The 19940-nt window shown below is 43.1% G+C and overlaps 1 protein-coding gene and 1 pseudogene across 1 annotated transcript; one reads left to right on the forward strand and one right to left on the reverse strand.

Annotated features, from left to right (window-relative positions):
- Positions 1 to 138: 138 nt before the first annotated feature.
- LOC124045976 lies at positions 139 to 3471 on the reverse strand (annotated as a pseudogene).
- On the forward strand, positions 2228 to 18005 carry LOC124045975 (bridging integrator 2-like). The gene is made up of 12 exons (XM_046365839.1): positions 2228 to 2374; positions 14072 to 14204; positions 14343 to 14423; positions 14575 to 14629; positions 14946 to 15040; positions 15159 to 15254; positions 15511 to 15618; positions 15721 to 15806; positions 15938 to 16013; positions 16201 to 16283; positions 16486 to 17104; positions 17291 to 18005. Exons 2-12 carry the CDS (start codon positions 14121 to 14123, stop codon positions 17342 to 17344), a joined length of 1437 nt encoding a protein of 478 aa, XP_046221795.1. The 5' UTR covers positions 2228 to 2374; positions 14072 to 14120; the 3' UTR covers positions 17345 to 18005.
- The last annotated feature ends 1935 nt before the right edge of the window (positions 18006 to 19940 follow it).

Below are 19940 nucleotides of genomic sequence, written 5' to 3' on the forward strand. Positions count from 1 at the left end.
GACTTAAACTGACTGAAAAAGTACCCAATTGTCAATATATTTTCTATATAGGTGACTCAAGTCACCCAGTAAAATACTACTTTAAAAAAAAATAAGTATAAATAATTTCACATTCCTTATTGAGCAAACCAGACCGCATGATTTTTCTAGTTTTATTTACGGATAGGCAGGGGCACACCAACATTTACAAACAAATCATGTGTTTAGTGAGTATGGCAGTAGGTGAAACTGTCAAAAATATAAATGGTAAAGTACAGATAACCCCCAAAAAACTGGGGGTTAAGTAGTACATTCAAGTATTTTTACACCACTGGACTTTAGACAACTGAAAAGTGGTATAGTTAAAATTGTGGATTTTAAGTAAACCTGTATCAAAACATTTGTGCAAGATACAATCTGAAGTTTCTGCGTGTGTATGTGTGCTTCGATATGAGAATATCAAAGACAACCAGCACATTGGATGCTTCATGATTACAAATGGTCCTGTTCAGTAAGTTCCCCTTGTGCCAGAACACCCCATTAAAAAGTATGTAGCACATCAGAACTTGGGAATTGGCCAAAGGAGAGGAGTGTTCTTAACGTAGTTTTGGAAGGCAGGGTCTGAGCCCCACTTCTTCATGGCCTGCTTCTCCAGGATGGGAATGCCACTGACGTAACGCAGCAGGAACCAGACAAACAGAGGAGATAGCAGCATACTGGGGACCCTTCATCACTGATGAGGCGGAGAGGAAGAGTCCAGACCACTGGAGTATCTCCCCGAGGTAGTTGGGGTGCCTGCTGTAGCCCCACAGCCCGCTCTGGATGAACTTTCCCTGGAGAGAATGGAAAGGCTGAATTGAGGCTATTCTCTGGGTAAATAAATATTCTGTAAATTAACATACAAATACAGGAAGTTTATTTTCAAAGGTTTGAGTGTGGTTGGGTTTTCATCATATGACAGCATGTTGTAGTGAGAATACTTTGCAACTCTCCCACTGCATCCATGATAATTATAAAAAGTCAACATCCTGAAGAAAAGGAAACAGCCCACCAAGCTGACTCACAGCATTATCTGGGTCTCCTTTGAAGAGCCACTTCTGCTGGTCAGCAATGGCCTCTGTGGCAAAGCCAAGGCCCCATATCCCCCAGCCCAGGTAGTCTCTCAGGCCCAATGGCTCATCTCGCTGCTCACTGTTCAGGATGAGCGTAGGTAGGAGGGTCATGAACACCCAAACAGCTGAAAGAAAGACAAATAAATTATGTACTGAACCAATGGTAGATTAGTCCACAGAAATAGTCTATCCTACCAATCTATAAATAATAATTGCATACATGTCAAGATAATGCTCCTACTCTCAATTAGAAATTCACCTGGGTCCAAAATATAAAACATTTTCAAAAGAGTACTATACTGTCAGTGTTCAATGGTAAACCTCATTTATGTTCTCCCATTTGGGCAAAATGCACAATACCCTAATATCAGTGGCTATTCTAATCTGGTTTCATACATTTATGAAGAGCGAAATGGCTGAGCAGTGAGTTAAAATTGATTGCTTGAGGACGAAGTAAAATAACTGCTGTGGTGGCTGAGTGAGAATAAGAAAAGCCCGCGACCATAATGATTCAAAGTACCTTGAACACTCCAGTACACAAAGAATGTCCCTGGGCTGTCTCTGACATTGTTAAACCTGCGATCCTGGCCGTCCTTTAAGATCCGCATGAAGAGGAATGTTCCAAGCCTGCAGAGGTTAGAACATAGGCATTAGTTTGACATTAACCCCGCCATTATTCATTAACTCAACTTTAATGAGTCCCATCAGAGGGTTCTGCGACTGGACTGGGCCAAACCTCAGCCTTGGATAAGACTACTAAACTGATACAACACTTTGTTGATTGAAAAGTAAATGATCAGAGAACACTAAAGCTCTGCAGGTGTTTATAGCTTTTTTCTGTTCTTCTCCATTGTTAGGATGGGAATTCATTGTTGGGCATAGCAGGTGACAGATTGGAGACCCTGCTGTCACCCTGTCAAGCTTACCTTACGCCCCATGCTGTCACCAATCCGGTCTGCACATTTTGCCTCAAATGACGAGTCCCTCCCCAATAGCGACTCAGGTGGGCGAGTAATATAAACGTGCCAGACCCTAAAAAAATACAACCAAGGTTCATCAGCACAAGACATGTGTCCCTTTGGGCATGGTACATGGCTCTGCCCACTCCTATCACACAGAAGTTGCACAGTAAGGCGTGTTCAATGAATATTTTACCCAGGAGCCTACTGACAGAGTGACAATTGGCTCCAAAGTACAAGGGCAAAACTTTCCAAGAGCACAGACAGCTCAGAGGAGTGGCACAATAATTTTGTCAAGGAATGCCCATTCATCAGTGTCTACAGGTAAGTTGCAGTCTTTTACATAACTAACAGTGAAGTAAATTATGTTATTCTTGAATGGCACATACTGTCACAACAGTTTTTACTTGCCCATTGAACTTTCACAGATCATATATAGATGTCGACAATATTATACTGTAACAATTAAAAACCCTACAACAATTCTCACTCAATCCATCAAATTCAAGGGCCTACATAACTTATGTTTTCATTTAGTTTACCATGCTATTGTTGGATGATCGACAAAAGACGGGCTACAATAAAACTGTACTGCTGTGGTTACTTGATGACTGGAGTTGGGGCTTACAGCACCAATTGCATTTGCGCGAACTACAACGTAAAGATGTGTGACAAACATCTCGCGATAGGCCAACACATTTTACACCAATCTCGCGCTACAATGTAAACATTTGTTTAAAATCATCCGGATGCGCTATCGAAGCTAGTTAATAGATGGATGTTGCAGCATTATCTGGCTAATTTTAACCTTTGAGTGGAGGCTTGTAAAATTGGTAGTCAGTTGGCCGTAATGTTAAACTAAGCTGATTTTCGGAAGATCCTTAAGCTTATCCGATTGAGGGAGGAGTCCTTGAGTTGTTTTACAACAAAGCGGTTTAGATAACAGTGGTTTTGTAACATTGATATTCATCAGATACAACATGCTATACTTGAATGAAAAACACAATGCTTGATTCCAACGCATACGTTTAGTTTGACTGAACGAATGTTTATATTTTATGACAAAACCATATACACTGGGTCATTTATTCAACCAACCACAACATGAAATCATAGCGATTCACAAAACAAACAAAACGCTTCGGTGAGAATTGACATACCGATAGGCTTAAATCAAGTGTTATTACCTGCTAAATCATAGAACTTCTCGGTTTTGAGAGCTGCTGCAATGGCCCATCCAGCCCACTGGATTCCCAGGTCTGTAGCTGCACATTTCACTATCGTACTGCCCATTATCATGTCCAGTAAATTCTGAAACAACAACTGGTATTCCAACATCGGACCACCCCCACTTTCTTCAAATAACACTCCAGTATAAAGTTCACTTCTTCCATAACATTTTGCTTCTTATTCTTGGGTGGGGTTTACCGGCGGTTGGCATCCAACGGTGCATTACCGCCACCTACTGTACTGTAGTGTGGGTCAGCGACAGGGAGAAACTAAATCCTACCTGCCAGCACCGTTTCTCTTAAAGATAACATATTTGAGACTATATCTAACGACGTTATAATCAATATACCATTTAAACAAATGTTCTGTATCCCCTTCTCACATCATACTAGATCTCAGCCTCTCTCTTTCGCTTTCATACTGCCCACACTGTATCAATACATACTCCTCTGTTTCCTACCAATAATCACACTTTGGATGATTTCCTATCAGATTGGATGTCTTATTTAACTGGCCGTGTCCAACCCTTAATCTTGTAAAAAAAAAAATGCTCACTCTCTTCTGTCTCTTCCTGCCATCCTCCCCTTCCCGACTTTCCTTGTACTTGAAATAAATGCCTGCTCTTAGTATCTCTATTCCACTGGTCCTGCCATCTCTGCACCATCACTGTCAATATCAGGCTTTTTCCCTCTAATAATAATATAATATATGCCATTTAGCAGACGCTTTTATCCAAAGCGACTTACAGTCATGTGTGCATACATTCTACGTATGGGTGGTCCCAGGGATCGAACCCACTACATTTACATTTTACATTTAAGTCATTTAGCAGACGCTCTTATCCAGAGCGACTTACTACCCTGGCGTTACAAGCGCCATGCTCTACCAACTGAGCTACAGAAGGACTTGCTCATTGAAACCATAACAACAATAGCCCCACTACTAAGTGCTTGTTTAGCCAGTACATCAACTGCCTCGTTCCCCTCCACCCCCACATGGGCTGGGACCCAAGTACACCTTATCTGTATACCCATCGCTCTAATCCTGCCATGGGTTTGTATTACCTCATAAAGGTCTGGTATGCTACATGAGCTAAATGACAGGAGACTCATCAACACTGCACATGAATCAGAGAAAATACTGTAACTACTGTCTGGCTTGATGTCCTCCACCCACTGCAAGGCCAACAGTATGGCCATCAGCTCCGCCGTATATACAGCCAGATGATCTGTAATACGTTCGCCTGCGTATTACCCACCCACCCAAAGCTTGTGTTCCGTCTTTGCTCATGTTCCCAGCATGCCTGTAAAATCCTTTTCGAAGGATGAGACACCCCATGGCCCTGTAGGTTGACACAGTAATGAATTGCCAGCTGCTGTCTCCCTTATCTGCAATGGCATATCCCCCCCATCTCCACCTGTAGTGCAGCCACTGGGGACATCTGAAACGCCCTACTACATATTCTGAGTCCTTGCCTCTGTATGACATCTAGACATTCCAATAAGGTCCAAACTTCCGAATCAAAGGCTTTACTGCTATAGTCTATTACAGATCAGATTAATACAACATGCATGGTCCTCGATGAGGAACCCCACCCTCTCCAAGTTTCTCCCATATAACCTCAAGCGTACCTCATCTCCCACCTTTCTCCTGGTAAAGAACACTGTCTGAGTTCTCTACAGAGAACCTGAATCTCCACAATAATGCCCACTGCCCTACCTCACCAATTGCTTCATTTACCTTCCTGACTATGTAATTCCATAATAGTATGTAGGAGTGGCTTGACTTGGAAAGATATGATACGCCCGCTAAGAAGACTGAATTGTAGTCAAAAACCTGCCCTATATAGCTTCACTTTAGCATGCCGCCAACTTTTTATATATACATACAGTGGGTAGAACAAGTATTTGATACACGGCGGATTTTGCAGGTTTTCCAACTTACAAAGCATGTAGAGGTCTGTAATTTTTATCATAGGTACACTTCAACTGTGAGACGGAATCTAAAACAAAAATCCAGAAAATCACATTGTATGATTTTTAAGTAATTAATTTGCATTTTATTGTATGATATAAGTATTTGATACATCAGAAAAGCAGAACTTAATATTTGGTACAGAAACCTTTGTTTGCAATTACAGAGATCATACGTTTCCTGTAGTTCTTGACCAGGTTTGCACACACTGCAGCAGGGATTTTGGCCCACTCCTCCATACAGACCTTCTCCAGATCCTTCAGGTTTCGGGGCTGTCGCTGGGCAATACGGACTTTCAGCTCTCTCCAAAGATTTTCTATTGGGTTCAGGTCTGGAGACTGGCTAGGCCACTCCAGGACCCTGAGAAGCGTCTTACGGAGCCACTCCTTAGTTGCCCTGGCTGTGTGTTCCGGGTCGTTGTCATGCTGGAAGACCCAGCCACGACCCATCTTCAATGCTCTTTCTGAGGGAAGGAGGTTGTTGGTCAAGATCTCGCGCTATATGGCCCCATCCATCCTCCCCTCAATACGGTGTAGTCATCCTGTCCCCTTTGCAGAAAAGCATCCCCAAAGAATGATGTTTCCACCTCCATGCTTCACGGTTGGGATGGTGTTCTTCGGGTTGTACTCATCATCCTTCTTTTACCTCCAAACACGGCGAGTGGAGTTTAGACCAAAAAGCTCTATTTTTGTCTCATCAGACCACAAGACCTTCTCCCATTCCTCCTCTGGATCATCCAGATGGTCATTGGCAAACTTCAGACGGGCCTGGACATGCGCTGGCTTGAGCAGGGGGACCTTGCGTGCGCTGCAGGATTTTAATCCATGACGGCGTAGTGTGTTACTAATGGTTTTCTTTGAGACTGTTGTCCCAGCTCTCTTCAGGTCATTGACCAGGTCCTGCCGTGTAGTTCTGGGCTGATCCTCACCTTCCTCATAATCATTGATGCCTCACGAGGTGAGATCTTGCATGGTGCCCCAGACCGAGGGTGATTGACCGTCATCTTGAACTTCTTCCATTTTCTAATAATTGCGCCAACAGTTGTTGCCTTCTCACCAAGCTGCTTGCCTATTGTCCTGTAGCCCATCCCAGCCTTGTGCAAGTGTACATTTTATCCCTGATGTCCTTACACAGCTCTCTGATCTTGGCCATTGTGGAGAGGTTGGAGTCTGTTTGATTGAGTGTGTGGACAGGTGTCTTTTATACAGGTAACGAGTTCAAACAAGTGCAGTTAATACAGGTAATAAGTGGAGAACAGGTGGGCTTTTTAAAGAAAAACTAACAGGTCTGTGAGAGCTGGAATTCTTACTGGGTGGTAGGTGATCAAATACTTACGTCATGCAATAAAATGCAAATAAATTACTTAAAAATTATACAATGTGATTTTCTGGATGTTTTGTTCCGTCTCTCACAGTTGAAGTGTACCTATGATTTAAAAAATTACAGACCTCTACATGCTTTGTAAGTAGGAAACACTGCCGATTTTGCAGGTTATCAAATACTTGTTCTCCCCACTGTTATCTGATAGGTATTGCCGTCAACAAATGCTTTGTTCAAAACAACTGGGAACTCGGAAATCCCGGACTTCACTGTGTTCAAAACAACTGGGAACTCGGAAAAAACGAGCTCCTACTAGAAAAAACATTTTTTTAACGGTCATCCAATTAGGAATTAGAACTCGGGGACTCTGGCCTCTTTCTAGAACTTCGGCCTAACGATCACTGACGTCATGATTTGATTTCGTATTTTCCAGAGTTACAAGTTGTTAAACCACGCAGATCTGCATTATTTAGAATATCTAGAGATATTCCACAACCACAATGAATAAAAATGCCGAAATTGGGCATCCCTGTCATACACTTCTGTTAGTGAATATTTTGGATGTATTAAGGTTTAGTAACACAGAACTATTTATATAAGTGTATATCTTCCCTCTAATTTCAAAGAGATCAACAATACCTTTCTTGACTTAATCTGGAAAAAGAAGTCTCACAAACTAAACAAGTCAGTCCTCTCTAATAAAAGAGCTGAAGGAGGTCTGGAAGTGTTTTGTTGACATAAATAACACTTTCAAGATCAACTGGTTGAAAAGATGTTTGATCAATGCTGAATCAATATGGTACTTCATACCAAATAATGGGTTTTAATAAGTTGGGAGGTCTTAACATTTTACTGAAATGTAATTATATTCCTGAAAGTTTACTCGCTAAATTGGCTAGGTTTCACCAACAAGCTTTAATGGCCTGGAAAATATGTTTCCTGCACAATTTATCCCCACAAAGCTCCTTTGTGGAATAATTCAGACATATCTGTAAGGAATAAGTAATTGTTCTACACCAGCTGGCATTACATTTACATTTAAGTCATTTAGCAGACGCTCTTATCCAGAGCGACTTACAAATTGGTGCATTCACCTTATGACATCCAGTGGAACAGTCACTTTACAATAGTGCATCTAAATCTTAAAGGGGGGGGGTGAGAAGGATTACTTATCCTATCCTAGGTATTCCTTAAAGAGGTGGGGTTTCAGGTGTCTCCGGAAGGTGGTGATTGACTCCTCTGTCCTGGCGTCGTGAGGGAGTTTGTTCATTTACATACATTTAAGTCATTTAGCAGACGCTCTTATCCAGAGCGACTTACAAATTGGTGCATTCACCTTATGACATCCAGTGGAACAACCACTTTACAATAGTGCATCTAAATATTTTAAGGGGGGGGAGGTGAGAAGGATTACTTTATCCTATCCTAGGTATTCCTTAAAGAGGTGGGGTTTCAGGTGTCTCCGGAAGGTGGTGATTGACTCCGCTGTCCTGGCGTCGTGAGGGAGTTTGTTCCACCATTGGGGAGCCAGAGCAGCGAACAGTTTTGACTGGGCTGAGCGGGAACTGTACTTCCTCAGTGGTAGGGAGGCGAGCAGGCCAGAGGTGGATGAACGCAGTGCCCTTATTTGGGTGTAGGGCCTGATCAGAGCCTGGAGGTACTGAGGTGCCGTTCCCCTCACAGCTCCGTAGGCAAGCACCATGGTCTTGTAGCGGATGCGAGCTTCAACTGGAAGCCAGTGGAGAGAGCGGAGGAGCGGGGTGACGTGAGAGAACTTGGGAAGGTTGAACACTAGACGGGCTGCGGCGTTCTGGATGAGTTGTAGGGGTTTAATGGCACAGGCAGGGAGCCCAGCCAACAGCGAGTTGCAGTAATCCAGACGGGAGATGACAAGTGCCTGGATTAGGACCTGCGCCGCTTCCTGTGTGAGGCAGGGTCATACTCTGCGGATGTTGTAGAGCATGAACCTACAGGAACGGGCCACCGCCTTGATGTTAGTTGAGAACGACAGGGTGTTGTCCAGGATCACGCCAAGGTTCTTAGCGCTCTGGGAGGAGGACACAATGGAGTTGTCAACCGTGATGGCGAGATCATGGAACGGGCAGTCCTTCCCCGGGAGGAAGAGCAGCTCCGTCTTGCCGAAGTTCAGCTTGAGGTGGTGATCCGTCATCCACACTGATATGTCTGCCAGACATGCAGAGATGCGATTCGCCACCTGGTCATCAGAAGGGGGAAAGGAGAAGATTAATTGTGTGTCGTCTGCATAGCAATGATAGGAGAGACCATGTGAGGTTATGACAGAGCCAAGTGACTTGGTGTATAGCGAGAATAGGAGAGGGCCTAGAACAGAGCCCTGGGGGACACCAGTGGTGAGAGCGCGTGATGAGGAGACAGATTCTCGCCACGCCACCTGGTAGGAGCGACCTGTCAGGTAGGACGCAATCCAAGCATGGGCCGCGCCGGAGATGCCCAACTCGGAGAGGGTGGAGAGGAGGATCTGATGGTTCACAGTATCGAAGGCAGCCGATAGGTCTAGAAGGATGAGAGCAGAGGAGAGAGAGTTAGCTTTAGTGGTGCGGAGCGCCTCCGTGATACAGAGAAGAGCAGTCTCAGTTGAATGACTAGTCTTGAAACCTGACTGATTTGGATCAAGAAGGTCATTCTGAGAGAGATAGCGGGAGAGCTGACCAAGGACGGCACGTTCAAGAGTTTTGGAGAGAAAAGAAAGAAGGGATACTGGTCTGTAGTTGTTGACATCGGAGGGATCGAGTGTAGGTTTTTTCAGAAGGGGTGCAACTCTCGCTCTCTTGAAGACGGAAGGGACGTAGCCAGCGGTCAGGGATAAGTTGATGAGCGAGGTGAGGTAAGGGAGAAGGTCTCCGGAAATGGTCTGGAGAAGAGAGGAGGGGATAGGGTCGAGCGGGCAGGTTGTTGGGCGGCCGGCCGTCACAAGACGCGAGATTTCATCTGGAGAGAGAGGGGAGAAAGAGGTCAGAGCACAGGGTAGGGCAGTGTGAGCAGAACCAGCGGTGTCGTTTGACTTAGCAAACGAGGATCTGATGTCGTCGACCTTCTTTTCAAAATGGTTGACGAAGTCATCTGCAGAGAGGGAGGAGGGGGGAGGATTCAGGAGGGAGGAGAAGGTGGCAAAGAGCTTCCTAGGGTTAGAGGCAGATGCTTGGAATTTAGCGTGGTAGAAAGTGGCTTTAGCAGCAGAGACAGAGGAGGAAAATGTAGAGAGGAGGGAGTGAAAGGATGCCAGGTCCGCAGGGAGGCGAGTTTTCCTCCATTTCCGCTCGGCTGCCCGGAGCCCTGTTCTGTGAGCTCGCAATGAGTCATCAAGCCACGGAGCGGGAGGGAGGACCGAGCCGGCCTGGAAGATAGGGGCCATAGAGAGTCAAAGGATGCAGAAAGGGAGGAGAGGAGGGTTGAGGAGGCAGAATCAGGAGATAGGTTGGAGAAGGTTTGAGCAGAGGGAAGAGATGATAGGATGGAAGAGGAGAGAGTAGCGGGGGAGAGAGAGCGAAGGTTGGGACGGCGCGATACCATCCGAGTAGGGGCAGTGTGGGAAGTGTTGGATGAGAGCGAGAGGGAAAAGGATACAAGGTAGTGGTCGGAGACTTGGAGGGGAGTTGCAATGAGGTTAGTGGAAGAACAGCATCTAGTAAAGATGAGGTCGAGCATATTGCCTGCCTTGTGAGTAGGGGGGGAAGGTGAGAGGGTGAGGTCAAAAGAGGAGAGGAGTGGAAAGAAGGAGGCAGAGAGGAATGAGTCAAAGGTAGATGTGGGGAGGTTAAAGTCGCCCAGAACTGTGAGAGGTGAGCCGTCTTCAGGAAAGGAACTTATCAAGGCATCAAGCTCATTGATGAACTCTCAGAGGGGACCTGGAGGGCGATAAATGATAAGGATGTTAAGCTTGAAAGGGCTGGTAACTGTGACAGCATGAAATTCAAAGGAGGCGATAGACAGATGGGTAAGGGGAGAAAGAGAGAATGACCACTTGGGAGAGATAAGGATCCCGATGCCACCACCCCGCTGACCAGAAGCTCTCGGGGTGTGCGAGAACACGTGGGCGGACGAAGAGAGAGCAGTAGGAGTAGCAGTGTTATCTGTGGTGATCCATGTTTCTGTCAGTGCCAAGAAGTCGAGGGACTGGAGGGAGGCATAGGCTGAGATGAACTCTGCCTTGTTGGCTGCAGATCGGCAGTTCCAGAGGCTACCGGAGACCTGGAACTCCACGTGGGTCATGCGCGCTGGGACCACCAGATTAGGGTGGCAGCGGCCACGCGGTGTGGAGCGTTTGTATGGTCTGTGCAGAGAGGAGAGAACAGGGATAGACAGACACATAGTTGACAGGCTACAGAAGAGGCTACGCTAATGCAAGGAGATTGGAATGACAAGTGGACTACACGTCTCGAATGTTCAGAAAGTTAAGCTTACGTAGCAAGAATCTTATTGACTAAAATGATTAAAATGATACAGTACTGCTGAAGTAGGCTAGCTGGCAGTGGCTGCGTTGTTGACTTTGTAGGCTAGCTGGCAGTGGCTGCGTTGTTGACACTACACTAATCAAGTCATTCCGTTGAGTGTAATAGTTTCTACAGTGCTGCTATTCGGGGGCTAGCTGGCTAGCTAGCAGTGTTGATTACGTTACGTTGCGTTAAAAGAACGACAATAGCTGGCTAGCTAACCTAGAAAATCGCTCTAGACTACACAATTATCTTTGATACACAGACGGCTATGTAGCTAGCTATGTAGCTAGCTACGAACAAACAAATCAAACCGTTGTGCTGTAATGAAATGAAATGAAAAATGTGATACTACCTGTGGAGCGAAGCGGAATGCGACCGGGTTGTTGAGTGCGGAAGTTCTATTCAGTAGACGTTGGCTAGCTGTTGGCTAGCTAGCAGTGTCTCCTACGTTAAGGACGACAAATAGCTGGCTAGCTAACCTCGGTAAATTAAGATAATCACTCTAAGACTACACGCTCTAAACTACACAATTATCTTGGATACGAAGACAGCAAAGACAACTATGTAGCTAGCTAACACTACACTAATCAAGTCGTTCACCATTGGGGGGCCAGAGCAGCGAACAGTTTTGACTGGGCTGAGCGGGAACTGTACTTCCTCAGTGGTAGGGAGGTGAGCAGGCCAGAGGTGGATGAACGCAGTGCCCTTGTTTGGGTGTAGGGCCTGATCAGAGCCTGGAGGTACTGAGGTGCCGTTCCCCTCACAGCTCCGTAGGCAAGCACCATGGTCTTGTAGCGGATGCGAGCTTCAACTGGAAGCCAGTGGAGAGAGCGGAGGAGCGGGGTGACGTGAGAGAACTTGGGAAGGTTGAACACCAGACGGGCTGCGGCGTTCTGGATGAGTTGTAGGGGTTTAATGGCATGAGAGGAATATTGACTTTGTTCTTGATGTTTTTGACAACAGGGGTAATAATCTTACGTATGAATAATTTATAACATTGAATGACTTTCTAATACCTTTCAGAGAGTTTATTTCGTTGATCAAAGCCAGTCCCAGTGGTCCAACTACACTAATGAAAACTCATCATTTGTGATCATCACAAAGCTTATCCAGAACTCAGTTTGGAAGGCAGGGGCTTACTTGAGAAATCTTGTTGTAATAAATATATATAACAAATTCTTCATTCACGGAACCAACTTACACATAGAGGAATATTTTTCTGGAACATGCTTATTCCTGACACTGTCTGGAAAAAAAGCTTGGTTAAGGCCTTACAAATATTGTATACCATACAAATGTAAGGAAGTGCACTTTAAAATTCTACATATGGTATATCCATGTAATTCTATGTTGTTCAAATTTGTGGCTATTGATGATATCTGCGTTTTCTGTGAAAAAAAGGTGAGAATCTGACTCGTTCTTTGAATGTAAATTTGTCAGAGTTTTGGGAAAACCTTGCAAAATACTTATTTACCATTATGAACACTACCCATGTTTTTGACATGAAGGATATGTTACTATTGCAATGATAACAAGACCATTGAAATGATTGTGCATTTTTAAAATTCTTGTTGCCAAATACTTTATACACAAACAAAAATTCCAGGATTCTATACCAAAATTACACATATTTTTGATTGAATTTAATTATCTTGTTAAGACATTATCCCCCGTGAATAACAACAAGAATAACTTTTTTTTCAGAGTGAATACAATTGCACTGGAATTGTTTATTTTTTATCATTTTTATTTATATATTTTTTGCATGTTTTAGTATTTTCTTGCTAATACCTGTGCTTTGTTTTGTTAGACATGTTTGATGTAGCAATGTAAATTGCTGATTTTTGTATTATGAATAAAAAAAGAAACATTTTTTTATTTTTTTTTTTTAATTCCCAGTTGTTTTGAACGCGGCAAAAACCTGTACTTTTATTTCCGCCAACCACATCATTGGTCATGACTCACGATTGCGGTAATGTTTAAAAGTCCTGCTAATCCCTCAGACAGTATACCTTATCATCTTACTGGCTTTGGCACGCATCAACAACCTATTATTGTTGTCCAACGTTTAAAAAACGTGTAATTGTCATTGATATGGAAAAGTATAAACAAAACGGTAGTCTGCATGCAACCAGCAGCCTGGTCGGGCAAATAGCAACATTACCTGCTCAATTCTTTGCACCCAAAAAAACAACAACATTCGTTTAAAAATGTGGCTATTTAGGATAAGTAAATTGGCTATTTACGATATGTAAATCTAACAAGCCAGACAACTAAAAGCTACTTTCTAGCCAATTAAGTTTTGGTTTGCTAAACTAGCTCATTTAAATAGCTGTACGAGCCAGCTCATTACTACCAGAACATATCTGACAACGTTTAGAATTGAACTGTAGCCAACTTTGTATTCACCATAACAGTAAAATTAACATATTACATGGTAATTATTTACAAGTATGGCGAGCTGCTAATTTACTGTTTGTGAATGTGAAGAAATTAAAGCAGTGCATTGCAATCTTTAAATCTGGAGGAATTTAAAACGCATCGTGTTACCATGACAACGGTTGTAACAACAAAGGTCAACGTTGAATGTCTCTTGCTCAGTTGCCAATAAAGAAATATAGCCCGCACACTCATAAGCTCCGCCACGTACCTTTATTTTTACAAACAAAGTTTCTATCTGACCTGCAAGAATCTTCGTCGGGTTATTCCTCGTTATTTCTTATTTTTAATCCGTTGCCGCCTTAATAATGGCTATATAAAAGGTGAATGCCGACGAGGTGTAAAGATATACATGACCCAATTGTTTTTACAGGCAACATACCTTGAATCCTATGTGAAATAATGAATACACTAGTGATTATGCACTTTTGACATGATGCACGTAAATGACTGCATGCTTGACGATATATCTGTCCCACCAATATTCTAATCAACTACTTTTAGGTTGCCAAATGAGAACTCTCCATTCTATACAGACAGATTCATATTTGTAATCTGTTCTTTCCCCTATCTCTACATTCCCAAGGATAAAAAAAAACTCAACAGGGAAAAGCAAGAAAGGAAAAGGGGAAAGTATGTCAGAAGGCCACAGTCCAAAAGGAGGTGCTGGGGTCTTTGCCAAAAGAGTCCAAAGGCAACTGAGCAGGGGCAAGGAGAAGGTATGCTTTACATTTCTCAATATAATGCGCAGCATGATCTCCATATGCCTCTCAATCTAACTTTAGAAGAAAAGCATAAAGGTTCAAGCCATTAGAGGTAGCTTGACGTGTACATGTATTGTGTTCCTGACTTTTTAGGTCTTGCAGAAGTTTGGAAAGACAGTGGAGACCAAAGATGAAAGATTTGAGCAATGCCTCTTAAATCTCACTGACCAACAGGTAATCTTTATTGGCAGTCAATCTCCATGCATGAACCAATAATATATATTCACCGATATTTTATGATTTAGCAAAGGCATTTCAATCTGCCCCTGTAAATGCCAAAAATGAATGTATAGCCTACAAATGACTCGATAACCTCTGTTTGCAGATTGATGGGAACCGGTTATACAAAGACCTAAAGCATTACCTTAGTTCTGTCAAAGGTAAACATTTGTTCTGCCTGTCTATGTTGTAAATGATTGTGATCTGTATTTGATTTTTGATTTGATTTATTGGGATCCCCATTAGCCGACGCCAATGGCAAAAGCTAGTCTTACTGGAGTCCAACACATAAACACAATGAAAAAAAACAACATTTACAGACAAAATACTTTACAATTTACATACATTTAAAAACATGATGCATGATGATGTAACATGTATGACGTTGTCCCTAAATTGCATGGTTTTCTATAGCTTTACCATCAGCGGTGTCCAAGGCCTGATAAAATGTGATCCGTGTTGTCCACTTTTTCACAGAAATGCGGGAAGCTTCGAAGCGGCTTTCCCAGTCTCTGTATGATGTCTATGAGCCAGACTGGAATGGAGAAGAGGACCTGGGGGCCATTGTAGAGGTCAGTCATCGCACTGCTGTATTATTAAGGATGACATGCATGACTTCTTTGTTGGTTGTTATAACGCACATTTATGTAAAAAAACGAATATATATATAAATATATCCTATGCCAACAGGGTGAAGACCTCCTGTGGAATGATTATGAGGCAAAGCTGTTAGATCAGGCGCTTCGTACCATGGAGTCTTATATGAGCCAGTTCCCAGATGTCAGGGTAAGGCTGGAAAATGTGCGGGTGGCACACACACACACACACACACACACACACACACACACACACACACACACACACACACACACACACACACACACACACACACACACACACACACACACACACACACACACACACACACACACACACACACACACACACACACACACACACACACACACACACACACACACACACTTCCTAAATACAGTATGTTATCTTTCAAGTGCATCCTTCCTCTCCTCCAAATCCCCAGGAGAAGGTGGCCAAACGAGGCAGGAAGCTGGTTGACTACGATTCATCCCGTCACCACTTGGAGGCGATGCAGAATGCTAAAAAGAAAGATGATGTCAAAATAGCCAAGGTCAGACAGACAAAAGACCCCTGTCTACTTACTTTGCACAGCAATGATCATTTAAGATAAGCTACAAAACTCAATCTTATCATGGTGGTTTTCTCTGTACAGGCAGCTGATGAAGTGAACATAGCCCAGAGTGTCTTTGAGGGCATCAACAGAGAGCTGAGGGATGAGCTCCCTGCTCTCTATGACAGGTAAGGAGTCAGAAGTCAGCACAGAGCCAGATAGCAGAATGACATACCATTCAAATAAATACATCATCATGTCAAGTGTCTAATAACCTATTCAAATTAATAATGTTTTCTCTTTCATTTTGTTCCTAAAGCCGAATTGGATGCTATGTGTCAGTCTTCACAGCCATCTCAAATTTGCGGGACACCTTCTTCAAGGAAATGACTACTGTATGTGCAGTTCATATTATTCACAATAACTTGGGTGGGAATACACATCCAACAATAGCAGTCATGTGGGGCTTTGCTTAGGTTTATACAAATGAACCGAACTGTTTTGTCTGCATTTAGGTAACAAAAGTCCTAGCTCTTTCGATTAATTTATTTTCTTGATCTGGTGTAACTTCCTCTCTTTCAGTTCAACAGTGATTTGCAGAATGTGATGAAGGATCTGAAGGATCAGCATCCAGACAAGGTATTTGTCATCAAGGGGTTGAATCGGTAAGTTGGTAAGGATTTTACATCTCTCACCGGCACTTAAAAAAAAAAAAATCTTAATTGACTTTCCTCAAATTTGAGTCTATCAATGGGTTGTGGTCTGGGATGAACTAAACACAGATTGTATTATAAAGCATAACAGTAGTCAAAGCAAAAGTAAGTGTATCAACATGTAGTCATATCCCCCCTCTCACATATCTTTCAGGACTGGCTCTCTGATGAGGCGATCTCTCATGTCCCCCAAGTCATGGAAGGCCAGCTTCTCTGACTTCCATCAGAGTTCTAGTCCAGGCAAGTCAGGCACCCTCACTAGAGACAGGTCCAGCTTCAGATCTCCTAGTAGTCCTCGCTATGATGAGTCACTCACCAGCACACCTGCAGTCTCCTCATGGCCCCTACCTATTGAAGAGCCCTCCTCAGGGGCCAGAGTCCTGGATGCAGACTCCACCTGTAGTGAGGATCCTTCTACAGAGAAGAAATCAGGGTCTGAAAGCAGGGATGACACCACCACCACAGAAGGGGCCTCCGGCAGTGGTCAAAAGTCAGGGGAAGAGAAACTGGCCGAGGAAGAAAAGGGTGTTAAAAGGGGAAAGTCTGAGCCTTCTTCAAAACAGCACCCTGCTGCATTAACTGAGAGTACCCCCGAAGTGACAAACTCCCATGACCTGGAGAGTGTTGAGCTCCAGCTCTCGGCCATAGACACCCCCCAGCTGACCATAGAGAGCTCTGTGGCCCCTGAGGACGCTGGGGTTCATGGTGTGCAGAACCGAGCGGCTACAGATGGCTCTGATTCTGACATAGAGGCTACTGGGCTTGTCCAAGAGGTGAGTTGTCAGGATGAGATCTCACTGTAAAAACACAGACGCAACCTTTTATGGGCTCTCGTATGTGGTACGTTTGATTTACATGCCGGTCTACTGTAATCAAGACAGGCAGTATAATAATGATATGCCATCGACAGCTGCTAAACCTTTTTGATCTAACTTGTCACTTTCGTCTTTTACTTTTAGGCAGAAAAATTGCATATCCAGGAGCCAGAGGATGTGAAAAACACTGTGGTGTAATGAAGGATCTCTGAGGAAAATGTTGGTTCCTGTCTGAAGTAACTATAATTATGGATAAGGCTGCTTTTCTTATTTGTTAACTGTCAAAATGTTTTGTGTTTGTTCACAGAAGTAGTTATAGTAATAAGGGAGAGGGGCTGAATACTGCACGAGGGACATAGGATAAAAATGAAGAGCCTTCTCAATATTACAGGCAGGATATAATAATATCTGCGGTTTCCTCCAGCTGCCTAAGATCTGAAAGTTCTTGCTTGTGGACAATATATTTTCAAAAGAGCTGTTTTGCTTTTATTAATAAAATGAGTGGTATGCCTGTTTGTGCTTTGCATAGGTTTCTGCCAATAATCCAATACTGCGTCACCCAATTGTCTTTTAATTTAATTGTAGAGAAACAGCAAGTTCACTAAACTGTGATTGACTTTGCAAAATTGAATAGAAATCCATAGAAAACAATTATTTATTATCTGTGTGTGCTAAATTGTACATGAAGAACTTGATTATTGATTAAACAAATGTTTTTTTTATATAATGGCTTGTTGAGTGATACTCCTGTAATTGAAAAACTCAAATGACTGAATGTAAAATCAAAGGAAACCTAGAGGTGTCTTTTGATTAATTATGTATTTATAAACAATTTATCATTAAAGTGATAACATCTCTGCCCCTTGTGTCTTGATTTGTCAGTACTGTAAATATTCTAGATCTGCAACAATATTGGTGCAACATGAAACCTCCCAAGAGCCATTATAGCAATGTCACGGGAGCTAGCACACGTGCGTTTCAAGAACGCTGCGCGCAAGGCAAGAAAGTTTAAGCGGTGAGCACAGCTGTCTGTTTTTATGTGTTTTCTTTTTCGTTGCTGGATTACTAAAGCTAGCTCGCTTAAAATACTGCATTTCGTAACTTTTTGTTTTGTTTTAAAGAAAAGTGGTGTCTAAAGAAATGTGACCAGCAAGCAGATATCTCTACTTCCTCATCTAAAGTACCTGGGAAACCTCAGCTCCTTTCTCTTATATCGCCGCGGAGTTGAGATGACTGGTCGCGCGATATGCTAGCAATATTGTGTCATTATCAGTCGATTCTTGTAAAAATGTCAGTTCTGAAAACGCTTTCCTGTGCCTGTGTGTGTCCTTTACAACAGCGGTCCCTTCCACGGGGTGCTGAAATTCATACTTTTAATAAAAAATAATAGCTAATAAAACCAGCGACTTTTTTGCTCGTACTATGTAAACATATTCAATTGGGTCCTTGCTATCATTTGGGATGTCTCTACCCTTTTGAAGTTGACATGATAAATGAGTTGGGTAAGGTTTAGGGTATTCCGGATAACAGGGACCTAATTTAATATGTTAACGTACACAGCTGCATGATGAACAATGGCAGCATTAAAAGTGTGATGTACCCAACTAGCCAGTAAACATGCGGTTCCAGGCGACAGTTTGAATAAATACCTAAACGGTTGATATGCAGAAATTATACCAATATTCTACCCTTTATTGTATTTTTTATTTGCCGGCTAAGTCATTTTACCCTAGAGACAGTTATTTATCTGCATCGACCACATCACGACAATGAGTCATTGCATTTCAGTATTTGCATCTGCTATTCTTATATGTCCTGATTAAAAATGAAAAATAAACTTATTTCACCTTTATTTAACCAGGTAGGCCAGTTGAGAACAAGTTCTCATTTACAACTGCAACCTGGCCAAGATAAAGCAAAGCAGTATGACAAAAAACAACACAGTTATACATAGGATAAACAAAAGTACAGTCAATAACACGATAGAAAATATATATATATACAGTGTGTGCAAATGGAGTAAGGTTAGGGAGGTAAGGCAATAAATAGGCCATAGTAGTGAAGTAATTGAGCAAATTAACACTGAAGTGGTAGATGTGCAGATGATGATGTGCAAGTAGAAATACTGGTGTGCAAAAAAGTAAATAAAAACAATATGGGGATGAGGTAGGTAGTTGGGTGGGCTATTTACAAATGGGCTATGTACAGCTGCAGCGATCGGTAAGCTGCTCAGATAGCTGATACTTAAAGTTAGCGAGGGAGATATAAATCTCCAACATCAGCGAGTTTTGCAATTCGTTCCAGTCATTGGCGGTAGAGAACTGGAAGGAAGGGCGGCCAACGTCGGTGTTAGCTTTGGGGATGACCAGTAAGATATACCTGCTGGAGCGCGTGCTACGGGAGGGCGTTGTTATGGTGACCAGTGAGCTGAGATAAGGCGGGGCTTTACCTATCAAAGACTTATAGATGACCTGGAGCCAGTGGGTCTGGTGACGAACATGTAGCGAGGGCCAGCCGACGAGAGCATACATGTCGCAGTGATTGGTGGTATATGGGGCTTTGGTTACAAAGCGGATGGCACTGTGATAAAACTGCATCGAGTTGGCTGAGTAGAGTGTTGGAGGCTATTTTGTAAATGACATCGCCGAAGTCGAGGATCGGCAGGATGGTCAGTTTTACGAGGGTATGCTTGGCAGCATGAGTGAAGGAGGCTTTGTTGCGAAATAGGAAGCCGTTTCTAGATTTAATTTTGGATTGGAGATGCTTAATGTGAGTCCGGAAGGAGAGTTTGCAG

The sequence above is a fragment of the Oncorhynchus gorbuscha genome, linkage group LG10 (genome assembly GCF_021184085.1).
Source record: "Oncorhynchus gorbuscha isolate QuinsamMale2020 ecotype Even-year linkage group LG10, OgorEven_v1.0, whole genome shotgun sequence".
NCBI lineage: Eukaryota > Metazoa > Chordata > Actinopteri > Salmoniformes > Salmonidae > Oncorhynchus > Oncorhynchus gorbuscha.